Below are 27,005 nucleotides of genomic sequence, written 5' to 3'. Positions count from 1 at the left end.
TTGAGATATAATTCACATACCATAAAGTTTACCCTCTTAAAGCATACAATTCAGTGGTTTTTAGTATATTCATAAAATTGTGCAACCGTCACCACCATCTGATTCCAGAACATTTTCATCACCCCAAAGAAGCCCTGTCCTGGTTAGTTAGCCAAGTACTATCTCACCTTCCACCCAACCCCCGGCCCCAGTAACCACAATCTACTTCCTGTCTCTATGGATTTGCCTATTCCAGACATTCACCAGAAATAGAATCACACACTTTGTGGTCTTTTGTGTCTCCCTTCTTTCTCTTAGCATTATGTTTTCAAGGTTTAGCCATATGTAGCATGTATCAGAGCTTCATTCCTTTATATAGCTGAACTAGAGGCCCAGTGCACGGATTCGTGCACATTGAAAGGAAATTAATTAGAAGGTGGCTGGTGGGGTGGGACTGGGAAAGATGGAGCCAACCTCCCATGGTCCCTCCCCGGCCAGCCGCACCTGGGGTGGTGCCAGGGCTTGAAGGGCATCTGCGGAGTAAGCCGGGTCCCTCCGGCAGGTGGGGTCCCTTGGCCTACCCTGCAGGGATCGGGCCTAAACCAGCAGTCGGACATCCCTCTCACAATCCAGGACTTCTGGCTCCTAACCACTTGCCTGCCTGCCTGCCTGATTGCCCCTAACCGCTTCTGCCTGCCAGCCTGGTCACACCTAACCACTCCCCTGCTGGCCTGGTCGCCCCCAATTGCCCTCCCCTGCCGGCCTGGTCACCCCCAACTGCCCTCCCCTGCTGGCCATCTTGTGACAACATGGGAGGTGGCCATCTTGTGATGATGTGGGGGTGGCCATCTTGGGGCAGCCATCTTGTGACGACATGGGGGCAGCCATCTTGCGATGACATGGGGGTGGCCATCTTGTGTTGATGCGAGGGCGTGAGGGTCAATTTGCATATGAATAGGATATTCCATTGTATGGATAAACCACCTTTTGTTTATCTATTCATTAGTGTGTGGACATTTGGGTTGTTTCCACACTGCCTATTGTGAGAATGCTGCTATGAACATTTCCATACAACTTTGTGAAGATGTATGTTCATTTCTCTTGGGTATATACCTGGGACTGGAATTACTGGGTGGTGGGGTAACTCTATGTTTAACCTTTTGAAGAATTGCAAGACTTTCCACAGCAGTTGAACCATTTTTACATTCCCACTAGCAATGTATGAGGGCTTCAATTTCTCCACATCCTCACCAATACTTGTTATTGTCCATCTTTTTTTATTACAGTCATCCAATGGGTGCAAAGTGGTACATCATTGTAGTTTTTCCTTAGCTTCATCACCCTGGGCACCACACTCACTTCACTCTAGTCCCCACTCTGGCTTCCTCACCCCTCTGTTGGGCCTTCTTGATGAATATACATTTATCTCCATGTCGTTCCTCAGAGGGTCCCCACGGGATTGAGCCACCGCCCACAGCATTAACACCCATCGCCATGCCCTCTGTTGGCTCTCTCTTCCCTGTCTCACTTCCTAGCTCCCACATGTACTTCCTGTGATCATTTCTTATACCCAAATCCTGGTCTTAGGAATCCAAGCTAAGACACATTGCCTAAAGGGTCATAGCGAGAAATTAAGAAATTCTTCTAAGAGCAATGGGAGGGGCTTGAAGTTAAGTGGAGGGGTAATGGAGCCTGATCTCTCTTTTAAAAGATCACACTAGCTTCCAAGAGGAAACAGGCTGTAGGACATCCAGAGTAGGAGGGGGAGAACAGGGAGGCGCCATTGCTTTCGTTCACTGGACTGAACGGAGCCACAAGGAGCTAATGGACGGACATGTACTTAGTGCTTGGGATCTGCTCGGGGAGTTAAATGGAATTGGAAAGGGGTGAGAAAACCTCTAGATCGGTATGATGTCTGGGACAGAATTCGATGGCATAGTGGGATTTCAAGAGATGGAGTTGTGTGTGTGGCATCCAGGTGGAGGGCAAAATATGAACTAACACAAAAAGGAGGATTCTAAAAGAACAGAAGGAGGTTGGTTTGACCAGAGCCCGGGGTGCCTGGGAGAGGAGCAGGGAGAGAGGAGCTGAAATGGTCAGGAGAGGGTGTCCCTGCTTCTTAGAAACTTCTTGGGAGCTGAAATGACCAGACCGACCTTAAGTAATGGAAAACGAGGCAGGGGCAGGAGTGTAATCTTGAGGTCTCTGAGGAGGGGAGGGTCAGGGTGAGGGTGAGGTCGGAGGTGGAGACACCTTATCTTCTTATCCTTTTCATGTGTTCTTTCATGGAGCAAAATTTGTGATGGGGTCAAAATTGATAAGGTCAATTTGTCCTCTTATGGATCATGCTTTTTCTGTCAAGTCTAAGATCTCTCTGCCTAGCTCTAGGTCTTAAAGATTTTCTTTTTTATATATGTAATTCTTTATTGTTCAAAGTATTACATATGATTTTCTCTTTTTTTACTAAAAGTTTTATAGTTTTACATTTAAGTCTGCAACCCATTTTGAGTTAATTTTTGTGTAACATGTGAGATTTAGGTTGATGTGTATATTTGCCTATGGATGTCCAATTGCTCCAGTAATTTAAAAAGTTACCTTTCCTCCATTGAATTGCTTTCGCATCTTTGTCAAAAATCAGCTGGGCACATTTATGTAGGTCTATTTTTGGTTTCTCCATCTTTTCCATTGATCTATGTATCTACCCTTGTGCCAATAACAGTTTACATTTCTGTAGCTGTATAGTAAGCCTTAATATCAGGTAGAATAATTCCTCCCACTTTCTTCTTCTGACTCATGATTGTTTTATTATTCTAGGGCTTGTGCCTTTCTATATATTTTTTATATTTTGTTAATGTGGTGTATATTATATTGATTGACTTTTGTATGTTGAGCCATCCTTGCATTCGGGAATAAATCCCACTTGGTCATGGTGTATAATCATTTTAATATGCTGCTGAATTTGGTTTGCTACCACTCAGTTATCCCCACTCACCTATGAGATCTGGTTGTGAGTCCTTGACTGCCACGAAAACATAAACAAGTGACTTTACAATGAGGTGGGGTGGGGTGGAGAACTACAGAGAATGTAACCAGACTACTCAGTTTTGTTTTAAAAGTGTTCCTCAAACTGCACTATGGACCTTTTTGATGAGATCATTCTTGTTGAGGTGTTTTGCATCAATGTTCCTAAGGGAGATTGGTCTTTAGTTTTCTTTTTTTCTAATGTCTTCATCTGGCTTTGGTACCAGGATAATGCATAGAATGAGTAAGGAAGTGTTCCTTCCTCTTCGATTTTCTGGAAAAGTTTGACAAGGAGTGGTAGTAATTCTTTTTTAAATGTTTGGTAGAATTCGCCAATGAAGCCACCAGGTCCAGGGCTTTAATTTGTTGGGAGATTTCTGATTACTAATTCAATCTTCTTACTAGTTACAGGTCTATTCAGATTTTCTATTTCTTTGTGATTTGGCCTTGGAAGGTTTTGTATTTCTAGGGATTTCATCTAAGTTAGCCAATTTGTTGGCATACAGTTGTTCACAGTACTCTCTTATAATCCTTTTTATTTCTCTAGAATTAATAATGCCCCCACTCTCAATTTGATTTTAGTTATTTGAGTCCTTTTTTTTTCTTTCCTTAGTCCATCTAGCTAACAGTTTGTCCATTAATCTTTTCAAAGAACCAACTTTTGGTTTCATTGATTTTCTCTTGTTTTTCTATTTCATTTATCTCTGCTTTAATCTTTATTATTTCTTTCCTTCTGCTAGCTTTGGGTTTAGTTTGTCCCTCTTTTACTAGTTTCTTAAGTTGTAAAATTAGATTGTTGCTTGAGATATTTCTAGTTTTTTTAATAGTAGCATTTATAGCTATACATTTCCCCCTTAACATTGCTTTTGCTGTGTTCCATAGTTTTGGTATGCTGTGTTTTCATTTCATTTGTCTCTAAGTATTTTATAACTTCCTTTGTGATTTCTTCTTTCATAATTGCTTATTTAAGAATGTATTGTTGCCCAGCCGGTAGCTCAGTGGTTAGAACATTGGCCGGTGCACCAAAAGGTTGAGAATGTCATTGCTGGTCAAGGGCACATACCTAGGTTGTGGGTTCACTCCCCACCCCCAGTCAGGCCACATGCCAGAGGCAACCAGTCCATGTGTCTCTCTCATATTGATGTTTCTCTCTCTCTCTCTCTCTCTCTCTCTCTCTCTCTCTCTCTCTCTCTCCCCTCCCCCCCCCCCTTCCCTCCTTTCCACTCTCTCTGAAAAGCAATGGAAGAAAATATATTTGGGTGAGGATTTAAAAAATATTTTTTTAAAGTATAACTCATTAGTACACATGCTCCTCAGTAAAGAGAAAGAAAAATTTATGAACAATCAGAATAAGCCCTTCATGACATTGCTGCTTAGTTCTGGATGAAGATGAAACTGTCAACAATAAATTAGTTAGATAAGTCTAATTGTCAGATTTTTTAAAAAATCCAACAGTGAAATCCCTCCTCATATGTGTATATATTCAGAAAGTCCTCAGATTCATTCAGCCAACAAATATTTACTATTTCATGGGGCATTCTGTTAGAAAAGAGGCTTACATCAATGAATGAAACAGGTAACCATCCCTGCCCACATGAACTTACATTATAAACAATAACCATAATAAACAAATCAATCACATAATATGTTACAAGGTGATGTTATGGGGGCAGGTTGCAGTGTCAGGTAGGATGGTGAGGGTCAACCTTGTTCAATAAGTCATACTCAAAGATTTACAGGATGTGAGGGAATACGCCACAAAAATATCTAAGGGAAGAGCATTCCAGCAGAGGGAATTGCCAGTGCAAATTCGTAAGGGGGCAGCATGTCTGAATCTTCAAGGAACAAGAAGAATGAGAGAGTGCTGTGGAGGTGAAGTCAGCGGGGTAGCAGGGAGGCAGCTCATGGAGAAATTATGGGTTTAGAATTTTGAAGAGAGTATTGACATAATCTGACTTATTTTTTAAATTATATTTTTATTGATTTCAGAGAGGAAGGGAGAGAGATAGAAACATCAATGATTAGAGAATCACTGATCAGCTGCCTCCTGCACGCCCCCTACTGGGGATCCAGCCTGCAACTGGGCATGTGCCTGACTGGAAATCAAACCAGCGACCTCCTGGTTCATGGGTCAAGGCTCAACCACTGAGCTATGCTGGCCAGGCTGATCTGAAACAGGCAATCATCCCTGCCGAGGTGAACTTATTTTTATTTCTTAAACTTTTTTTTTATTATTTCAGAGAGGAAGGGGGAAAGAGAAATAGAAACATCAATGATGAGACTCATTGACTGGCTGCCTCCTGTATGCCCCTTACTGGGGATCAAGCTGCAACATGGGCATGCGCCCTTGATTAGAATTGAACCTGGGACCTTTCAGTCCTCAGGCTGACGCTCTATCCACTGAGCAACCGGCTAGGGCTGACTTACTTTTAAAATCACAAGAGAAACCAAGATGGCGGCATAGGTAAGCACCGGAAATTGCTGCCTCCCACAACAAATTCAAAAATACAACTAAAAGACAAAACAGACATCATCCAGAACCACAGGAAGGCTGGCTGAGTTGAAATTCTACAACTAGAAGGAAAGAGAAAAGCACACTGAGACTCAGAGGACATGCGGAAGTGCAGAGGTACGGAGGAGCATGCGGCAGGGGCTGGCGACTGAGGACTCGGCTGTCTTTTTGAATCGGGAGGGAGTCATAAGCCCCAGACTGCTCTGAACTCCAGTTCCGGGTGAGTCTCTGGGGACCCAGACTCATACAGGGAGAGAGTGGACTGTCTGGCAGCGGGCCAGACAGACCCAGAACTTCCAAGAGAAGGCCCAAGGCCCCACAGCAGCTTGCATTGCTTCACAGCTGGGCCTCATTTGGGCACCTCCAAACTTCAAACAAGGAAGGGGAATCTGCAGATCTCTTTGTAGCTCCTGCTGGGTAGCCTTAGGCAGAGGCTAAATTAGCACCTCCTTAGAGATCCAAGAGCCAGTGTACCCAGTGGTCAGAGTGGGACCATCCAATTACAACCCCTCAGATCCATAAGGGACACACTTAGGGGGCAGACTCAGTGAGCACCAAAGCCCCACTGAACCAAGTCTTGCCTCGTAAGGGTGTCTTCAGCACAAAAGTTCTCCCACTGTAGACACAGCTGATTCTCACAGCCAATTGGCCTGGAGGTCAATTCCTCCCAGTGATACCTACAACAATCAAGGCTTAACTACAACAAGACTGTGCACAAAGCCCACAAAGGGGTGCACCAAGAGTGTCCACCTCAGGTAATTGGGGAGGCTGAGCCACTGGGCCCTATAGGACACCTAGCACAGAAAGCCACTCTACCAACACAGGGAAGCATAAAAAAATGCGAGACAAAGAAACAGGTCACAAATGACAGAAATGGAGAAAAGCAAACGACTGGATATAGAGTTCAAAACCACACTTTTAAGGTTTTTCAAGAACTTTCTAGAAACCGCCGATAAATTTAGTGAGACCCTCAAGAAATCTAGTGAGACCCTCGAGGTTATGATAAAGGACCAACTAGAAATTAAGCATACACTGACTGAAATAAAAGATATCATGCAGAGTTCCAACAGCAGACTAGAGGATCGCAAGAATCAAGTCAAAGATTTGAAATACAAAGAAGTAAAAAACACCCAACCGGAAAAGCAAAATGAAAAAAGAATCCAAAAATACGAAGATAGTGTAAGGAGCTTCTGGGACAGCTTCAAGCGTACCAACATCCAAATTATAGGGGTGCCAGAAGAAGAGAGAGAGCAAGATATTGAAAACATATTTGAAGAAATAATGACAGAAAACTTCCCCTACCTGGTGAAAGAAATAGACTTACAAGTCCAGGAAGCACAGAGAACCCCAAACAAAAGGAATCCAAAGAGGACCACACCAAGACACATCATAATTAAAATGCCAAGAGCAAAAGACAAAGAGAGAATCTTAAAAGCAGCAAGAGAAAGACAGTCAGTTACCTACAAGGGAGTACCCATACGAATGTCAGCTGATTTCTCAACAGAAACTTTGCAGGCCAGAAGGGAGTAGCAAGAAATATTCAAAGTGATATTCCATTCAGACATTTTTGGAGGGTCAGGCCAATTACTTTGTAAAATGTCCCACGTTTTGGTTTGTCTAATTGTTTTCTCATTAGATCCAGGCTATGCACTCTGGGCAGGAAGACCACATAAGGGATAGCCTCCTTGGTACATCTCACACATGTCGGTTTGTCCTGTCACTGTGATGTTAACCTTGACCACTGAGCTAAGGTGGGGCCTGTCAGCTTTCTCCACTATAGTTACCATTCTTTTCCTTTGTAACTAATAAGCTATTTAGGAGGGGGCACTTAGAGAATGAATATTCTGTTCCTCATCAAACTTTCACCCATAATTTTAGCATCCACCGAGTCATACTCATATTCATATGAATTGCTATTATGGTTGCAATTCCATCATCCCTTCTATATTTATTAGTTGGCATTCTGCAGCACGGAAAGGCTCTCTCTTCTCTCCCATTTATTTTTTTATTAACAGTACGGGCTCTTGGATTCTTACATTAGTCAGTGAAAAACAATGCAATAATGTCATTATTTATGCTGAAGTTTTATTGCCACAAAGAGGTGGGATTTAAACCCAAGTCTTTTTTGTTGTTGTTAACCCTCACCTGAGGATACCCTTTCCATTGATTTTTAGAGAGAGTGGAAGGGAGAGGGAGAGAAACAGAGAAACATTGAGCGAGAGAAACACATGACCTGGGACTGGAAATTCAGTCTGTAACTGAGGTACATGCCCTTGACCAGAATCGAACTTCCAACCCTCCAACTGAGCAAACCGGCCATGGCAAACCCAGGTCTTTTTTATTCCAAAGCCTATGTTCCTGACCGATCTCCTATGCTCCATGCTGCTTACTGTGTTACCTTAAACTCTGTAAGAGTCAGCTTTAATATTAGGATATAAGAAGCATGTGTAATGAATGACAAATATCCTAAAGGAAAAGTCTGTGGCGTTCCCACTCAGCTGAGTCTTAGGACTAATCCCCGATCTCTGCCAGGACCTCAGTACAATTCCACTCAACCAACTCCAAGCTGCACCTGCCTTTGTGCTAGTGGCTAGGCACACACGGGTAAGTCAGACCTGGTACCAGCCAAATTGAGGTTGCTCCATCTGACTGGTGCCCAAAGTGAAACAGTATAGAGCAGAGCCCCAGCTGAGCCACAGTGGGCATGCAGCATCAATGAGAAAGAGACACTGTGGTCACCAGCCACTTAGGTTTTAGACTAAGTTTCTCCCAGCATCATAACCTCACACCCCGTGCTAGGTTCTGGAAGCACAACAGGGACCAAGGCAGACTTAGTCCCTGCCCTCATGGAGCTCACAATCTACTCAGGAAGACAGACAATAACCAAAATTATTTAGTCACAATTATGACAAGGGCTGCAAAGGAGAGGCACTTGGGACAGGAACAGCATCTATCGAGGGTATCCAATTCCACTTCGAAAGCCAGGGAGAGCTTCTGAGGAAGAAACACTAAAACTAAGATCTTAAGAATGAGGGTTTTTCGTTTGCTTGTTTTTTTAGTTTTTGTTTTTGTTTTTTTTTGGTCAGGAAGTTTATTCATATGTAGGAAAAACTGTTCAATTTAAAATTTCACATGTTGAAACCTAATGTATTATTTTGAGTTCAGCAACAACCCTAGTCAAAGTCATTTTCAGTTTTAAAATTGTAGAAAAGTCCAGACCCTCTGTCTCAGCAGTTTAAGTACAAGATATACTTTTAGAAAAAAAATTCTTATGCAAAACAATGACTACTTTGATAGGAAATTTTACAAAATAATTCACACCTTCTTTTTGTAACTATCATGACCAACCTCTCAATTTTTTAAAACTTTTTAATTGAGTTTATTGGGGTGACATTGGTTAATATAATAATATAGGTTCCAGGTGTACAATTCTACAATACTTCATGTTTATTGTGTGTTCACCACCCAAGTCAAGTCTCCTTTCATTACCATTTATCCCCTCTATATCCTCTTCTACCTCCCCCTACCCCCTTTACCCTCTGATAATCACCATACTGTTGTCTGTATCTATGAATTTGGTGTTTTGTTTCCTTAATCCCTTCACCTTTTCACCCAGCTCAATTCTCCTCCTCCTGACAGCTGTCAGTCTGTTCAATAGACTCATAGATATTTTGTTAGTTTATTTTGTTCATTAGATTCATCATAGAAATCATATAGTACTTGTTTTTCTCTGACTGGCTTATTTCACTTAACATAATGCTCTCCAGGTCTATCCATGCTGTCATAAAAGTAAGATTTCCTTCTTTTTTTTATGGCTGAGTAGTATTCCAATGTGTAAATGTAACACAGCTATTTTATCCACTCATCTACTGATGGACACCTGGGCTGCTTCCAAATCTTGGCTATTATAAATAACGCTGCAATGAACATAGGGGTGCATATATTCTTTCCAATTAATATTTCGGGTTTCTTCTGATATATCCCCAGAAGTTAACATATCAGAAGGTCATAAGGCAGTTCCATTTTTAATGTTTTGAGGTAATTCCATACTGCTTTCCGCAGTGGCTGTACCAATATGCATTCCCACCAACAGTGCACAAGGTTTCCCTTTTCTCCACATCCTTGCCAACACTTATTTGTTGATTTATTGATGACTAGAGGCCTGGTGCACAAATTCGTGCATGGGTGCGGTCCCTAGGCCTGGCCAGTGATCGAAGCGTGAGCCTCTGGCATGGAAGGGCAGGTCCCAGCTGACCTCTGGGCCCTGGGTAGCACCTGGGCCTCTGGGCCCCTATGCGCTCCCCTCCGCCTGAGTCATCGGGCCTCCGTCTGGCTCCCTCAGCACCTGGGAGCTGGGTGGTGGCCCTGCCCCCCACTGCCGCCGCTGGTTGCTGTCTGCGGGGTGATCAGCTGGACAATTGGGCCCCGTTTGCACCTGCCTTGGCCTGGCGCCACCCACTCACCCGCTCCACCATCCCGCCGTGGTCCTGCTCTTTCGGGGTCCATTGGGGCCAGCAGCACCTCCACTGCTGCCTGCTGCCAGCGCTGCATTGCCGACGCCTGCCATGTTCTGCGCCACCCCCTGGTGGTCAGCGCACATCATAGCAAGTTGTCAAACTCCTGGTCGAACTCCCGGTCGAGTAGACAATTTGCATATTAGGCTTTTATTATATAGGATAGCCATTCTGACAAGTATAAGGTGATATCACATTGTGGTTTTAATTTGCATTTCTCTGAGGATTAGTGACATTGAGCATCTTTTCATATGTCTATTGGCCATGTGTATGTCCTCTTTTGAGAAGTGTCCTTGCCCATTTTTTAATTGGATTGTTTGTTTGTTTTTATGTTGAATTTTATAAGTTCTTTATAAACTTTGGATATTAACCCTTTATCAGATGTATCATTGGCAAATATGCTCTTCCATTCAGTAGGTTGTCTTTTCATTTTGCTGATGGTTTCCTTTGCTGTGCAAAAACTTTTTAGTTTGATGTAGCATATTTATTTTTCTTTTGTTTCCCTTGTCTAAGGAGGCATAAAAAATATTGCTATGAAAAATGTTTGAGATTTTACTGCCTGTTTTCTCCTAGGGTTTGTTTTTTTTTTAGTATGTTTATTAAAGCTGGGGACAGTGGAACAAGGAAGGGCTTAGGATAAAGGAAGCATCAGGAAAGAGCCTAGGTGGGGCTGCTTTGGCTCTCTAGAAATATCATAGGAAAGAAATGAGCTTAGGCGGGGCTGCTTTGGCTCACTGAGAAGTCAGAGAAAAGGGGACCCTGTCAGTTCAGGGGATTAGCCCAGGACAAGTTGCCAGTGCCCATTGCTCCCCTGGTTGCAAGTTTCATGGGGTCCCTTAGAATTTAGGAGATGCACACCTGAGAGGGAAGAAGAAAGGGAAAGGCACAGGCATGCTCCTAGGACAGGGAGCGCACCAATTTTTATGGTTTTGAGTCTAACATTTAAGTCTTTACTCCATTTTGAATTTGTTCTTGCATATGGTGTAAGAAGATGGTTTTGCCTGGCCAGTGTTGCTCAGTGGTTGAGCATCAACCTATGAACCAGGAGGTCATGGTTCAATTCCCTCTCCCTTCCTCTCTAAAATCAATAACCTAGAAGAAATAGATAAGTGCCTAGAAACATATAGCCTTCCTAGACTAAATCATGAACAATTGGAAAATCTAAATAGACTAGTCAGTAGTGAGGAAATTAAAACCACCAAAAACCTCCCCGAAAATAAAAGTCCAGGACCAGATGGCTTCACCAGTAAATTCTACCAAACGCTCAAAGAAGATTTAAAACCTATCCTTCTCAAACTTCCAAAAAATTGAAGAGGCAATACTTCCTAAAACATTCTACGAGGCCACTATAAATCCTGATACCAAAACCTGGCAAAGATGACACAAAAAAAGAAAACTACAGACCAATATCTCTGATCAATACAGATGCAAAAATTCTAAACAAAATACTAGCAAATCGAATACAACAGTAAATAAAAAATGTAATACATCACGATCAAGTGGGGTTCATTCCAGGGGCACAAGGATGGTTCATATATATGCAAATCAATCAATGTAATACACCACATTAACAAAAGAAGGGATAAAAATCATATGATTTTATCAAAAGATGCAGAAGCATTTGATAAGATACAACATCCATTTATGATGAAAACACTCAATAAAATAGGAATAGAAGGAAAGTACCTCAACATAAAAAAGGCCATATATGATAAACCCTCAGCTAATATCATACTCAATGGTGAAAAACTGAAAGTTTTTCTTCTAAGATCAGGAACAAGACAAGGATATCCACTCTCAACACTCTTATTCAACCTAGTGCTGGAAGTCCTAGCCAGAGCAATAAGACAAGAGAAAGAAATAAAAGACATCCAAATAGGGAAGGAAGAAATAAAACTGCCACTTTTTGCAGACAACATGATCCTGTATATAGAAAATCCTAAATATTCCATCAAAAAACTATTAGCAACAATAAAAAATACTGAGTCAAGTTGCAGGATACAAAATCAATGTAGAAGGTGAGGCAGGGCTTCTTACTCACATGGGGCTGCTCTTGCCCAGGTGGTTCCTTTTCTCTGTACCCACAAGACTGCTTTATCATATAAGCTCAGTTCCTGTTGGTAGAAATGACACCAAAGCTGGGCTCTGACTTCAGGGCTGGAAGGCCCTTCTGCCCTAAAATATTGCTCAACAGATCTCAGCTTCCTGCCAAGGCCTTTCCAACCTGCCATCTGAACTTACCTATGACTCCTGCTTGCTCCTGCTCCACATTTCCAAATGCTTTCCTATATACTAACAACAAAACTTCAGAAAAAGAAATGAAAAAACAACTCCTTTTGCAATTGCAACCAAAAGAATAAAATACATAGGGATAAACTTAACAAAGAACATGAAAGACCTACATACTGAAAATTACAAAGCATTATTAAAAGAGATTGAAAAAGATACAACAAAATGGAAACATACCTTGCATTCATGAATTGAAGAATCAACATAGTTAAAATGGCCATATTACCCAAAGCAATATACAGATTTAATGCAATCATAGTATTTATCCCGGAACCTGGCATAGAGGGGTTAAAAATGCAGACTTCAGGGTATTCAAATCTAGCTCCCTCACCTATAGCCCTGTAGCCTTAGGCAACTGACTTCCTTCCTGAATCCTCCTTTCCTCTTCTGTAAAATAAGAATTACAATCTATTATTTATAAAATGAAATTGAATAACTATCTGAGTTTATGTAACACTCAGTGTCTGGCATATAGTTTACTAGTGGCCCGATGCACGAAATTTGTGCCGGGGTGGGGAGAGGGGGTGTCCCTCAGCCCGGCCTGCACCCTCTCCAATCTGGGACCCCTCGGGGATGTCTGACTGCCGGTTTAGGCCCGATCCCACTAAACCGGCAGTTGGACATCCCTCTCACAATCCAGCACCGCTGGCTCCTAACCGCTCACCTGCCTGCCTGCCTGATTGCCCCTAACCACTCTGCCTACTGGCCTGATCACCCCCAACTGCCCCCCCTGCCAGCCTGCTTGCCCCAAACTGACCCCCCGGCTGGCCTGATCACCCCCACTGCCGCCCCCCACCCCCACTGGCTTGCTCGCCCCCAACTGCCTCCCCCTGCCAGCCTGCTCACCCCCAACCGCCCCCCCCCCCTCGCTGGCCTGCTTGCCCCTAACCGCCTTTGCCTCAGCCCCACCATCATGGCTTTGTCTGGAAGGACGTCCAGTCTCCCAGAAGGTCTCCCAGTCTAATTAGCATATTACCCTTTTATTTGTATAGACTAGAGGCCCAGTGCACAAAAATTTGTGCACTTGGCGGGGGGGGGGTGGGGGATCCCTCAGCCTGGCCTGTGCCCTCTTGCAGACTGGGACCCCTTGGGGGATGACCACCTGCTGGTTTAGGCCCGCTCCTGGGGAATTGGACCTAAGCTGGCAGTCAGATATCACTCTGGCAGCCCAGGAGCCCTCGGGGGATGTCCACTTGCCAGCAGGGAGCAGGCCTAAGCTGCAGTCGGACATCCTTAGCGCTGCTGAGGAGGCAGGAGAAGCTCCCACCACCACTGCTGTACTGGCAGCCATCAGCCTGGCTTGTGGCTGAGCAGAGCTCCTCCATGTGAGAGCGCACTGACCACCAAAGGGCAGCTCCCGCATTGAGCGTCTGCCCCCTGGTGGTCAGTGTGTGTCATAGTGACCAGTCATTCCCAGTCCTTCTGCTGTTAGGGTCAGTTTGCATATTACCCTGTTACTATATAGGATAGAGGCCTGGTGCACGGCTGGGGGCCAGCTGGTTTGCCCTGAAGGGTGTCCCGGATCAGGGTGGGGGTCCCGCTTGGGTGCCTGACCAGCCTGGGTGAGGAGATGATGGCTGTTTGCAGCTGGTCACACCCCCTTCAGGGTGGGGGTCCCCGCTGGGGTGCCTGGCCAGTCTGGGTGAGGGGCTGAGGGCCGTTTTCAGGCTGGCGGGTGGCTGAAGCTCCCAACCTCTCCTTTTTTTCTTTTTTTTTTTTTTTAATTCTGGGATTTATTTACCTTCTATGGCTGTCACTGGAGCTGAGAGCTGGCTTTAGCTCTGAGGCTCGGCTCCAGCTCTGAGACCTCGGCTGCTGAAATCAGGTATCTGCACTTTGTTTAGCTTCTATAATTGAAACACTGTTGCAACTCCAGCTCTGAGGCCCAGCTGGCTGAAAGCAAGTTTCTGGGGATTGTTTAGCTTCTATAATTGCAAAATAGTTGCTTAGAGTGCAGCTCAGAGGCCGGCAGCGGCAGGCAGGGAACCTTGGCTTCCTCCATCACTGGAGCAAGCATGCCTCCTGTTCGCTTCAGCTGTCTGGCTGCCGGCCACCATCTTGGTTGGCAGTTAATTTGCATATCACCCTGATTAGCCAATGGGAAGCATGTCTGAGGTATGGTTAATTACCATGTTTGTCTATTATTAGATAGGATTGTCCCTGTCATTAATACGTTGAAAGTTTGGTAAGAATATTAGGCATTTCTCTATATCACCACTAGGTGTCGACACAGACTTGGCTAAAATAGCACTAGCTTCCCAAGTATAGAAGCCCTAAGAAGTCTGGAACAAAAGGGCCTTAGAGTTGGAGAAATTGAAGACAGAGTTGGTAGGGGGACGTGGCAAAGTCATGAAATATTTGAACTCACTTGTCCTGCCTCCGCCCTGGGCTAGCTTATTTTATCCATTTGTAGTACTAGGTAACTATGAGTGCTAACTATGTGACAGGTGCTATTCATGCTTTAAAATACAAACTCATTGAATTCCCAGAAACAACTATATGGGGGAAATGAGGCACAGGGGAGTTAAATGACTTGCTCAACAACACACAGATAGTAAATGCAGAGCGGAATCAAAACCCTGGCATTCTGGCTGCAGTCAACGTTATTCCAGAGCTTGCTTCTTTGGTCACCTTGGTAATAATTCTTGTCACATCTTTAAATCGTCCTATATCACATAGCTTCTTTGGTGACTTAACAAATAACTATTGTTCCATTACAGGTTAAGTTTCCTGAATCTAAGTCTTAGTAAGGAAATAATGTGGATTTTCTAAAAAAGTAATAGTCATATGGAGAGATGATATAGGAAGGTAGGTATTGTGTTTTTACAAAACATTGTGTTATAAATAACAATCTTTTGCTGATTCTTTCACTTTAACTCCAAGTTTGCCATCCAGTTTCAGCTTAATTTCATGAACCTGGTTATCAGCTATGTCAGAGGCTTGGAGGACAACTGAGAAAGGAGGAGGTTGGCCTGGCCTTTCATTCATTTATTCATTCCTTGATTCAATAGCGATTGCCTCCTCCTTCCTGCCAGGCCTTGTACTGGGCTCTGAGGCCAATAAATGACCCCTGAACGAGCCCTGCCTTCAAAGAGCTCACAGCTAGTGAGGGTTAACAACCATAGGACGTGTGCACACATTGGAACTGCTTAATTGCCCATCTGTCCAGGGCTGGAAGGCCTTTCTGCCCTAAAATTTTGCTCAACAGATCTCAGCTTCCTGCCAAGGCCTTTCCATTTGTCTTATTCATTTCTCTATCATCCCTGCCTAGCACAGTGCCTCACACATTTTAGGTGCTCAACAAATGTTTGCTGAATGAAAGCAAAGCCTTCATAAAGGAGGCAGCATTTGATCTGGGGCTTTGACAACTGGAAAGGCTCTTGCCAGGTGAAAACGGGAGAGGGGACACCCCCTCAAAAGTGACAGAGTCATTTTATTTTACTTTTTAATTGAATTCATTGTATTATTCATGGATTGAAGAATCAACATAGTTGATTCACATTAATAAAAGAAAGGATAAAAATCCATTGGTTAATAAAGTTATATAGGGTTCAGGTGTACAATTCTATAATACATCATATGATATTGTATTGTGTGTTCACCACCCCAATCAAATTTCCTTCCATCATCATTTATCCTCCCTATACCCTCTTCTACCTCCCCCCACCCCTCTTCCTCTGGGAATCACCGTCCTGTTGTCTGTGTCCATTAGGTTGGTTTGTTCATTTGGGTGTTTGGGGGCTTTTTTTGCTTAATCCCTTCACCATTTTTACCCAGCCCCGAAACCACCCTCCCTTCTGGAAAGGGTCACTTTATAATGATCATCCTGGCTGCTGTATGAAGGATGATGATTCTTGGAGAGATGGGGGACCAGTGAGGAGGCTGGTGCAGGGTCCAGGAGAGAGAGGATGGTGGCCTAGACCCGTGGTCAGCAAACCGCGGCTCGCGAGCCACATGCGGCTCTTTGGCCCCTTGAGTGTGGGTCTTCCACAAAATACCGCCACACTCAAGGGGCCAAAGAGCCGCATGTGGCTCGTGAGCTGCGGTTTGCCGAGCCGCAAGTTTGCTGACCACTGGCCTAGACCAAGGCTTTGTCGGTGGGACCAAAAAAGCCTGAAGAGGGATTTAGAAGGGATAGATAAGACTTGGGAAATGTGGAGCAGGAGCAAGCAGGAGTCATAGGTAAGTTCAGATGGCAGGTTGGAAAGGCCTTGGCAGGAAGCTGAGATCTGTTGAGCAAAATTTTAGGGCAGAAAGGCCTTCCAGCCCTGAAGTCAGAGCCCAGCTTTGGTGTCATTTCTACAAACGGGAACTGAGCTTATATGGTAAAGCAGCCTTGTGGGTACAGAGAAAGGAACCACCTGGGCAAGAGCAGCCCCATGTGAGTAAGAAGCCCTGCCTCACCTTCTACAGTTTTCTGGGGCTCCAGTGAGGAGGGTTGTCTACTGAGGCCTGGTCAATGCCCAGGCCTGGCATTAAGGTTATAGAAAGGTGGCGTCCCTCCAAAATGGACCTTATTCTTGCTCAGCAGCACACATCACAGACCACTGGTTGGCAGGACCCCTTTCTCCCTTTTATTATATTTTATTTTTCTTGGGGATATAACATACACAAAGTCCCCTAAGCTTGTGTTAGAACTTGATGAATTTTTGCCCATGTAATCACCAACCAGATTAAGATACAGACCTTTTCCAGCACCCCAAAAAAGTCCCTCTTGCTCCTTTCCCATCTCTACTCGCTCTCCAACCTGGATAACTACTATTCCGATTTCTATCACCATATATTAGTTTTGCATGCCCTTGACCTTTATATGAATGGAATCATATAATATGTACTGTTTTTGTGCTTGGATTATTTTAGTCCACATACTCTATGTGAGATTAATCTATGATGTCACATATGTCAGTATTTTGTACTTTTAGATGTAACACATAGTATTCCATTGAGTGAACATGCCATAACTTGTTTATTAATTCTCCTGTTGATGAACATTGGGCTATTTCCAATTTGAACTATGAATGAATCTGCTATGAAAATTCTTACACAAGTCATTTTGTACACATAGGCACTCACTTCTAGAATGAATACCTAGGCGTGGAAATTCTAGGCCATAGCATAGGTATATATTTAGACTTAGTAGAAACTGCCAGTTTTCTAAAGTGGTTGTACCAATTTCCTCTCTCATCAGCAAGGATTTCAGTTGCTCCACATCCATGCTAACACTTCTCTTTTTAGCTCCTTCTCTTTTTCTAAACAAGAGTTCTCACTCTAAGACTCCTCTTTTCCTCCAGTATTGAATACTGGGTGTGCCTGGCAGAGGTGCACTGATCCCTCAGCCCATTAGCAGCAAGAGAGTGAGAGGCCACATCCAGTTTGTTTGAGTCAGCTAGAGAAGAAATGGGCATCTTATTGACATAGACGTAACCCCAGGAACTGGGACGGCTGTCCATGACCATGAGCATGAAACCAACATGAGGACACTAGAGCAAAGACGGAATGAACTTGAGACATGAAATGTCCTTGATGACTTTGCCAAGCCTACCAATTAACCTGACATTGAGTGGTAGGCTACTTATTTTTTAAGCCAATTCAGTAGAATTTCTTTTTTCTTTTTGGAACTTGCAATGTAAAGGATATAGTCCATAAGCCCTCCTTGTAACCAAACCCAGTGGTGCCATTTCTGTCCTCACACAGTCATCCCCACTGAGCACTGCCTTGAAACCTTCTCTCTGGGATCCCATGCTCAGCTGGTCCTTCTCCTACCCGCACTGGTCACTGCTCCTCAGCCTGCTTTTTTGGCTCCTCCTCTTCTGCTTACTATTTTATCCACCTTTTCTCCCTTGGGATCTCATCCCACACCATGATGTATGTATCACCTGTGAGTGACAGATACCCACATATGTACCTATAGTCCAGACCTCTCTTCTGAGCTCCAGTCTCATACAAAACTGCCTATTGACCTTCTCCACCTAGATGCTGCCCAGGCATTTCACTTACCTTCTCAAAGCCCAACTCTTGATCTTCTCCCTCAATCTGATACTTCTTCAGGCTTCACCACTTTAGTCAAGGGCTCTTTCACTCCTCATACTCAAGACAAAAAAACTAGGTGTTATTGCCAATGCCCAGTACCCACCCACATCTAATCTTTTTATTAATTTAAATTCTTTATTGTTGAAAGTATTACATATGTCTCCATTTCCCCCCCCATTGACCTCTCACCAGCCGCCCCCCGCCCCGCCCCCCCCCCCCCCCCCCGGGCACATGTACCCACCTCCCTACTGTCTGTGTCATTTGGTTATGCTTATATGTATGCATACAAGTCCTTTGGTTGATCTCTTACACACACACACACACACCCTCCCCTGCCTTCCCTCTGAGATTCAAGGGTCTGTTGGATGCTTCTATGTATCTGGATCTATTTTAGTTCATTAGTTTATGCCACATCCAATCTTACATCCTCTCTACCTCCCCAAGCCACCACCCTGTCTGAGTCACTCTTATTTTGCACCTGGCTAGCTGCAACAGCCTTCTAACTGATCTCCATACACCCACTCCCAAGTGCCTTCCAAACCTTGCAGCCAGGATGGCCTTTCAGAAACCCAAATTTTATATCATTCCCCTGAAGAAAATGGCTTCTTATTACTCTCACGATAAAATCCAAATTCATTAGGGGGCTCTACCTGCACTATTCCTTGGTCACCTCTAACCCTCACCCTGCTCCTTCCCACCTTCACATCTAGGACAAGTGGTTCTTTCTGCCTAAAACATTTCCCCTCTCACTCTTGCCCTGTACAATTCCTAATTGTCCTTGGTCTCTCAGCCTAAGTCCCAGCTTCCCAACACCCTGCATTAGGACCCCATTAATTTTTCATAACTCTTTATACTTTCCCCCACAACACTTCACATATTGCATTATTATATATTGATCCGATTAAAATTATTAACATATAGTTAGTATTTGATGACTGTCCTTCCTGGCCCCTCCCCCAAGCCTCCCCCACTAGACTGGCAGCGCCCTCAGGTTAGAACGGTGCCTATATCACGCTCTATTGTACCTTCTTGCCTTTAGTGCTGCACTTACACGTAGTAAGCGCTCAAGAAATGTGCTTAATTAGCTAATAATTGAGTACATTGACTCATTCGATCCCCATAACAACCCTGTGAGGTAGGTATTTCATCAGACGTGGGGAAGCTGAGAGCTTGGGTAGGCGAGTCGCTTGCCCAAGGTACAGAGCAAGGGGCGGAGTCAGGTCCTGACCCCAAGTCAGTCCTAAGGCCCGAGCCCGGATTTTTCCGCTCCTGAGCCTTGGCCCATTGGTGGAAGGACCAGGAAGGGGGAGGACTTTGAGCCAGGAGGAGGGTTTCCCTGAGTACAAGGGTTATCCACGTGGACCAAAGGGAACAGAAGCTCACTTACAGAGAAGGTACGCCCCCCTCAGCTCTAGAAGCGTGTGATCACAATCTGCTGAATATGCATGAGGGGACCATGGGCCCGTGATTTGGGGCTGCCCAGGATTCGCCTGATTAAAAATTCTTCGGGCTTGAAGACTTTAGAGCCCCCAGAGTTCCTCAAACATACGTAGAAAGTCCTCAAAAGGTCATTTGGAGCAGATATTTGGAGAATTTAGGAGAAGAGACCCCCCCAATTTGGATCTCATGATCGGGCGTCTGCTGTAGACAGCCAAATCCCAGAAGGGGTCCTCGACCGCTGGACTAGAAGACGAAGGGGGCGTCTCCCCTGCTTCCTGCGGCGTCCGTGGCGAACTGAGGTGGAGGCCGGCTGCGACCGCGAAGGCGACAGTGGCGGCGGTGCCATGGCAAGGCTCGCAGGTACCGTGTTGTCGGCCTCCTGGGGGCTGGATGAGAGGCCTCCGTGCGTCCGCGCCGCCATGTTGTCCCTTTGGGGTCACCTTAGGCGTCCCGGTCCCTCTCTGGGGTTTTCCTTCCGCGCACCCTCGAGCCACCTCTGTCCGGTTTCACTTGGTTGCCCTGTTTGGCCCTAGCTCGGGCCTTGAGGGCCCCTTCCTGGCCGAGGGCGGGTCACGGGATTCCTGGGTTCTCGTTCTGGCCTCCAAGGTCAGCGCTCGCCAGTCCGCTCCCGGTGTGGGCGGGGGGAGCGGGCGGCTGTGGGGCGCGACCATCCCCTCTTCCGTTCTGGGGCCCTGGCAGGGGACCCTCCTTCTGAGAAGCCTGTCAGTCTGTCCCCACCACTTCGATTGTATTATTATTATTATTATTTTACATCAGAAGGGGCGTCGGGGCGGGGGGGGAGGTCTCCTGCCCCGAGCCGCTTTGGTGTCTGGGATGATAGGTGACTCTGCTTTGAGTCTCGGATCCTTCTTCCTCCCTCTGACTTTGCATCCCGTCTGGACACCCGTCCCTTTCCCTTCAGTGTATACGGGGGGCGGCCCTCAAGGGCGGCCGGAGGGACTGATGCCTGGCACGCTTTGTAGCCTGGAAAGGAGCATGGGGGCTGGCGGCTGGGGGATAGTTGCTTTCTTTCCTTACCGCTTCCAAACCTCCTTTAATTTCCTTCCAGGCTTCTGTGTGCCTTTTCAGCGCGAACTGTTGGACAGCCTGGGGTTTGTCCTGGGAAAGAAATGGTCTTTCTTGTTTATAGGTTCGGATCGTGTTTTGTCCCTTTCCAGGGAACTGGTGTGTTGGGCACAACCTCTGTTTGCCTTGCCTGGTCTGGCCCATCCATTCCCTCAGCCTTCTGGACGGCAACACCCAAGCCAGGATCCAAAAAAGTTCCAGCTTAAGTGCTCATGCCAAATGCTAGGTCTTGTTTATTTGTTTGTTTGTTTGTTTAAAATACGAGGTTAATTGATGTCAAGCAAATCTGTTAAAAAGATTCAGAGCCCTGGTGGGTTTCCAGTGACTAGATCAATTCCGTCTCTGAAAAATTGGTCTCGTTAGAATTGCTGCCAAAAACAGTTTAACCTTTTATGTGTAATATGTTGTTTCCAAGAGGAATCTGGAAGTCTGGGTTTGGCCATCGTTTTGTTGTTCTCTTATATTCGAAACATATGCATTCCATTCAGACCTGTCACTGTGTGATATACCAGGGACCATGTGTTGCCTGCCTCCCTGACTTCCTGTTCTGGGAAGGCTCAGGAATCTGGATTCTGCTGGGGTATGGGCCCTATGGAAAGGAGAAGGGGGTGAGACCAGGGCGAACAGGATCTTTCCCAGAGAAGATGCTGATATGTCTCTGGGGCATATAAAGGAAGAGGTCACCAGGGAAAAAGAGACTGATATTAATGTGTGTGTGTGTGTGTGTGTGTACATGCACGCATGTGTGTGCACGCACACGCACTCATGCACAGTTAAATCTTGGGGGCGGGAGAGAAACTAACTGCAAATTCAGGCTCTCACTTTAGGATGCTGGCTCCTGAGCAAATACAAGTTTGAAAATAGATGTTTAGCAAATGGCTCACAGCGAACCTTCTCCCTCATTCAAACCATGTGTAATAAACTGTTGCTGTCCCATAGTTGAAGCTCAAGAAATGTGTCCTCCCTGCCCCTTCCTTTAATCACAATCCAAATACTCCACAGATAGAGGTGTCACATAGCACCTCTGAACGTCATGGTACCTGAACTCCCCTGGGGCTTAACTTCAGTTGGTTAAACTAAGAAACTAACATCCTTCTTGGGGCAGTCTCACCTGTTACTGCAGCTTCACAAAGCCATTAGGTCTGTTCCATCCCAGTCCTCTCACAACTCATCTGCACTATCCTTGGCCTTGTGGGGGTGGTAGAGACAGTTTAGGACAGTGATGGCGAACCTTTTGAGCTCGGTGTGTCAGCATTTTGAAAAACCCTAACTTAACTCTGGTGCCGTGTCACATAGAAATTTTTTTATCTTTGCAACCATAGTAAAACAAAGATTTTCTTTTTGATATTTATTTTATATATTTAAATGCCATTTAACAAAGAAAAGTCAACCAAAAAAATGTCATAGGTTCACCATCACTGGTTTAGGAAAAGGGGAGACTGTGGACTAAGGGCTTTACAATAAAAGTAGTCATTTTCAGCTCCTCCCATTGCTATCTGTCAGAATAAAATGTTTTAATGGTGTCACTACTGGGGAAAAAATATTATAAACAAGTTGTTTGTACCAGACTTCTAGTCCTTGCACTAGAATAGAAAGTGAACACATTCCTTCTGTCTTCTCTGTTGGGTGATGTTTGTTGCCAAGGCATGATGGTTTGGGAATGGGGGACAAAAGAAGGGAGTGGACATTGCACACTCAAGCCCACCCATGGAGGTGTAGGCCATGATGGCAGCTTTTGCCTGGAAGTCTGACATCTCACAATCCTCTGAACCCTGCTGATATATGGATGGAGAAAGCCCTGCGGAGGGGCTTTGCCAAGATCATCTGGAAAGCTCTGAGGCTACCTCCTGTGTCCAGAGCAGCCAGACCTGTCTAAGCGGCTGCAGCCTGTCTCAATGAACCCAGCTGCCTTAAAACTGGGCTGAGGTTAGAGCATCTGGGGTAATAGGCATACCCTTGAAAGGCTCTGAAGGGAGGGGCAGCCTTCATGGAGAATACATGTTGAAATATGTTCATGGTTCTGGGGGTTTTGGTAGAAAACCACAGAAACTCCAGTCTTGAGGCTTGCTAAGAGATGGGCTTCAGAAGGGAGGTGTGGGCATTGCCTGCTGATGAGGCAAAAGGAGAGACCTGCCTTACCTTCAGGCTATAGTAGAAGCTGGAGCCACCCAGCCTACGGAAGATGGAGACTCAGATTGCACACCCCCATTCCAGTCCTATCACTCCTGATTGCCATTGTGATAGCAGAATGTTTCTAGTATGTTAGGGTTCACTGGGATCTTAGCAGCCCTTTTACAGAGGGTAACTAAGGAGGGTTAAGTGATCTGGCCAGATTCCCTGGGCTGATTGATGGCAAAGCCAATATGAGAACTAAGGTCTGCACCCTCCACCCCCATGATTCTCTGATGCTGAGCTGAAGTTATAGATGCCTCTAGAGGTGCTGGTGGTTAGGTTGACAAACACAAGGGGCTTACTAAGAGGACAGAAACATTAGGTTCAAGGAGGTGAGGCAAGTTGTGCTCCAGAGTGTTTGTGACAGCTGTGACTAAGGGATTTGAGTAAGTGGCAGAAAGAGATTTATGGCTCTCCAGCTCCCTCCCTTGGTGTTGACCCAGGAACAGGTGTGGTGACAGAGACACATAAAGCCACAGACAAGACTGAATAGACAGCAGGGCCAATTGGTGAGGTAGTCAGCTGAGCCCATGTAACAGGAGCCCTAACTCACTGAGGAGTGGGAAAAGGGAGAGAAGTCTGGAGCTGAGCAGCCTACCCACCCTGACATGAGGGCCAGGGTCATGGTAAGCACTGCTAAAAATAAGGAGGCTAATTCTAGAAGCAGAAAACCCAGTATTGGGGTGAGTGAGCTGAAGAGAGGATACTGGGGGTGGGGGGGGGGGGAATACCCGAGAGTAGCAAGACCAGCAGGATGCCCTTGTAATGGTCCTAGTAGGGGTTATAGGTCCTAGAAGAATGAACTGGGCAAGGGAGGCGCCACAGCATACCACTTATCCCATATTCATTGCCCAACCCAGTGCCCACCTACCCAGTACTCATTTCCTTGGGGCTCCTGAATAGAGGTAGGGCTTGTGTTCTGAAGTCCTGTCATGTGTCGTCCCCCTCCACCCCCCGCACTCCCCTTCCCCATTCCTAGTACCCCCATTTTGAGGGCCACTCCCAGCATTCCACTCCTCCCATCTTTCCCAGTGATTATCTGCCAAGGCCCCTTATCCCTGGACAAGTGAAGGCACCTACTTCTCTGGGAGGGAGTGGGTAGTGGTCTCTTATTCTGAGACCACAAGAAGACCTCTTTGGGGAGGAGGATATGGTCCTTTATCTCAGGACCGTGTTGAGATATATGAGGGTCCCAATACCCATTTTGTTGCCTCCCCCTCCTTCCCTCCCTCTCCCAAGTATCATGCCTACTTCACAATGGGCACATCAACCCAGTCTTAGAAGTATGTGTCGCAGCCACAAAAGAAGTTACAAGAGACAACTTTTTTGGTGCGCTTCCACCGCCCCACAGGGTCCTGGGACACTGTGCGAGATGGGGGAGGTGCTTTTTTTTTTAATTTTTTGAGAGGTGGTCCCTGTCCTCCAGGAGCTTACAATCTAGCCGGGGAAGCACAACTAATGCTCACTTACACAGTTATTACAATTAGCAATTACCACAATATTGACCACAATTGCATGAGACCAGGGAAAAGATCAATGAGGGACTGGGGGCTCGGAGGTGTTTTAGTAAAGTTGGGATTCTTTTACTGATTGAATAGGTCCGAATTGAGTGACACATTTTTTCTGGTAGGGTGGGCTTGGGAGGCAGTGAGGGGGAAGGAGGAATAGAGGGAGCAAAGGCAGCAAGGCTGGAATGCACGTGCAGTAGGCAAGGGACAGTGAGAGGGCCGCGCTCTGTTTCTTAACCCTCTTCCTCCCCCACCCAAATCCTCTTGTCCCGCCACACAGGCACGCAGTTGACTCCTTGTCTGCTGCTCAGAGATTCAGGGCTTCGGCTGGCGGATGATGTTGGAATGTTCATTCTGCTGCTGGTGTCGTAGTCTGGATCTGTGGTAGGGCCTGCTGGTCTGGCCCTGGCTGTGGGGCTGGGATGTCGCTGTCCAACTTGGTCCAGATCAGAATGCCTATGCCCAAATCTCAGAGTTCTCCCTCCATCCCTCCTCCTCCCTCTATCCCGCCCCATAGTGGGAGGGGTACAAAGGGGTTGGAAAGGGATCAGGTATTGTCGTCATTGCGGTGCTGCTTCTCTGGAGGCCTGCCAGCCCCTCATTGACCTTGGCAAATGCTCCTCTGGCGAGAGAGCACAGGGGACCCCCTATTCCTGGGCGGCACTGGCTCCCATGCTGGGCGAGATGCACAGGAGCACCTGGTGACATGGCCGCCCAGGGCTGGGGGCTGGGGCCTCAGTTGGGGGCCCGGCGGCGCTCTCCCAGCACGTGCCGCCCGGTCCTCGACACGGTGTACGCCACCTTCTGCAGGGAGTACCTGAACACCTGTAGTGAGAGACCCAGGACTGCCCTTAGATGTGGGGACCCGCAGCCTGTGTACAGCGCTTCTGTTCCCGCCACCGCCCCACCCCCTGCCCCGCCCACCTGTCCAACTAGGAGAGGTGGGCAGGGGCACAGCTTGTCCACGAGTCAGAGCAGCTGGAGCTTTTCCAGTTGTGCTGAAGGCTACATGGCAGCAAGCTGATTGGACCTAAAACTTAAGTATACCTCACTTCTTGCAATAGGCTGGGTCCCTGGAGAATTTCGAAAAGGGAATCCTACCCAGTAAATGCAGCATTCCAGGAACACCTTGAAGGAAATAGCAAGTCCTTTGGCAAAAGAATCCTTTAGCAGGAAATTATTCCTGCAAAGGGTGCTTTTAGGGTAAATGATTTTATGGGCAAAGCACTTTCTTCCGATTTTTTTTTTTACACAAAGTGCTTTGCCTCTATTAGATTTTTTTTTAAATAAAGCAAAATTGGTTTTTTAGGAAGCGCTTTTTTCTCTTCCATTTTCCTGCAAAGAGCCTTTTCTTTAATTGTTTTCCTCAAAGCGCTTTTATCTGATTCATTTTTTGTTAGCTTCTTTGTCTATATTTTTTTCTGCAATGCGCTTTTTACCTAATGCAATTTTTCTGCCAAGTGCTTTTGTCTGTTTTTCCTGCAATGCGCATTTTCTCGAATTCATTTTTCCCCCCCGCGAATTACTTTTTTCCTCTCGCGAATTACTTTTTTCCTAGTTTGTTGGTCTTTGTGAAGTGCTTTGTATTTGTTTTTGAGAAGTGCCTTTTCCTAATTTATTTTTCGGCTCAGCCCCGCAAGCGCTATATTTTTTAAAAAGAAAATTTCCCCGCAATGCGCAATTTTTTTAAGGCGGAAAATTTTTGCTATGCGAGTTGTAAAGTCTCTTCGCAAAACAGAGGTGCCCCGCCTCCCTCCTGGGGTCGAGTCTGAGTGTAGCGGGTTTTTCTTACCACGTTGGTTGCTAAGAGCCTCAGCGTTCGTCGGCGGCTGGCGCCCGCCGCGCCCCAACTCTTTGTTCCCAGCCGGGCGCGGGCGCACTGAGAAGGGTCTGCGCTAGGAGGAGGGCGCAGGGGACGGGTGGGGGCGCGTGGTGCCGGCCGCGGCACTCGGGCGGGCAGGGATCGCGGCAATCAGGGATCGCGGCAATCAGGATAGGATGGGTATGAGAGGCGGCAATTGCAACGTGGGCTTGCGGGTTCAGGGTACACACATTGGGACCCCTCTGCCACCCGGTACCCCGGGCACACTTACCTGCAGCAGCACGCGGAAAATGTACCAGCCGATGATGAGCAGTTCAGCCGATGCTGCCGCCACTGCCGCCATGGTCCCGAGAATGGGTGGTTGAGAGAGTTTGCCGAAGGCTGAGGGTTCGCCGAGGGCCGCTGGTCTCTCGAAGTCCGCTGTTGGGCGCACTGCCGCAGCCGCCCCTTAAGTATCCGCCCGCCACCCAAATGCGCATGCGCACTTGGGGGGAGGGGGTCCTGTAGGGTGGGGGGACCGGGGGCGCTCCTCATTCGCTAGGAGAGGAAAAAATAATCCATCTGCTCTTTCCACACCGACCCCCGCCTCCAGAGTTTCATTTTAGCCCCTTTCCAGAAGATTCTGCTGTACT

The 27,005-nt window shown here is 46.2% G+C and overlaps 2 protein-coding genes and 1 long non-coding RNA gene across 14 annotated transcripts in view; 1 reads left to right on the top strand and 2 right to left on the bottom strand.

Annotated features, from left to right (window-relative positions):
- The window catches only part of LOC139013875 (uncharacterized), a 33,344-nt gene extending 13,575 nt beyond the window's left edge, over positions 1–19,769 (bottom strand). For 2 of the 4 annotated variants that reach the window (XR_011472146.1, XR_011472149.1), the window contains exon 1: positions 18,313–18,437. This is a non-coding gene — a long non-coding RNA (uncharacterized lncRNA). Of the gene's footprint in view, positions 1–18,312; positions 18,438–19,370; positions 19,486–19,732 lie in introns of those variants that run through there. The other 2 variants (XR_011472148.1, XR_011472147.1) reach the window with 2 other exon arrangements.
- A 2-nt stretch (positions 19,770–19,771) lies between these two features.
- Positions 19,772–27,005, top strand: part of BLCAP (BLCAP apoptosis inducing factor) — a 100,956-nt gene continuing 93,722 nt past the window's right edge. For 2 of the 7 annotated variants that reach the window (XR_011472143.1, XR_011472141.1), the window contains exon 1: positions 19,779–20,145. The gene's annotated coding sequence lies outside the window, so the exon portion shown is untranslated. Of the gene's footprint in view, positions 20,146–27,005 lie in introns of all 7 variants that reach the window. The other 5 variants (XR_011472145.1, XR_011472142.1, XR_011472144.1 and 2 more) reach the window with 5 other exon arrangements.
- NNAT (neuronatin) lies at positions 24,366–26,869 on the bottom strand. Of its 3 annotated transcripts, none has more exons than XM_070420292.1 (3): positions 26,645–26,839; positions 25,604–25,679; positions 24,366–25,376 (listed from the first exon to the last, which is right to left on the bottom strand). In XM_070420292.1, exons 1-3 carry the CDS (start codon positions 26,714–26,716, stop codon positions 25,150–25,152), a joined length of 375 nt encoding a protein of 124 aa, XP_070276393.1. In that variant the 5' UTR covers positions 26,717–26,839; the 3' UTR covers positions 24,366–25,149. The 3 variants fall into 3 exon arrangements, with proteins under 3 accessions (XP_070276393.1, XP_070276395.1, XP_070276396.1); XM_070420294.1 differs by having other exon boundaries at positions 25,203–25,376; positions 25,599–25,679; positions 26,645–26,869; XM_070420295.1 differs by lacking the exon at positions 25,604–25,679 and having other exon boundaries at positions 25,203–25,376; positions 26,645–26,808.

The sequence above is a fragment of the Myotis yumanensis genome, unplaced genomic scaffold, assembly GCF_028538775.1.
Source record: "Myotis yumanensis isolate MYYU_CA2020_CCGP unplaced genomic scaffold, mMyoYum1.0.hap1 SCAF_7, whole genome shotgun sequence".
In the NCBI taxonomy this organism is placed as follows: Eukaryota; Metazoa; Chordata; class Mammalia; order Chiroptera; family Vespertilionidae; genus Myotis; species Myotis yumanensis.
The sequence above is the reverse complement of the archived record's forward strand: the minus strand, read 5'-3'. Positions and strand labels throughout refer to the sequence as shown.

Bases quoted from the DNA above. Each gene is read 5' to 3' on its own strand.
- NNAT (XM_070420292.1), bottom strand. From the start codon at position 26,716: ATGGCGGCAGTGGCGGCAGCATCGGCTGAACTGCTCATCATCGGCTGG. The intron at 25,680-26,644 runs GTAAGTGTGCCC...ATTTCCTTCAAG, and splicing joins TTTTCCGCGTGCTGCTGCAG to GTGTTCCTGGAATGCTGCAT. The intron at 25,377-25,603 runs GTGAGGTATACT...CTCTCACTACAG, and splicing joins GACCCAGCCTATTGCAAGAA to GTGTTCAGGTACTCCCTGCA.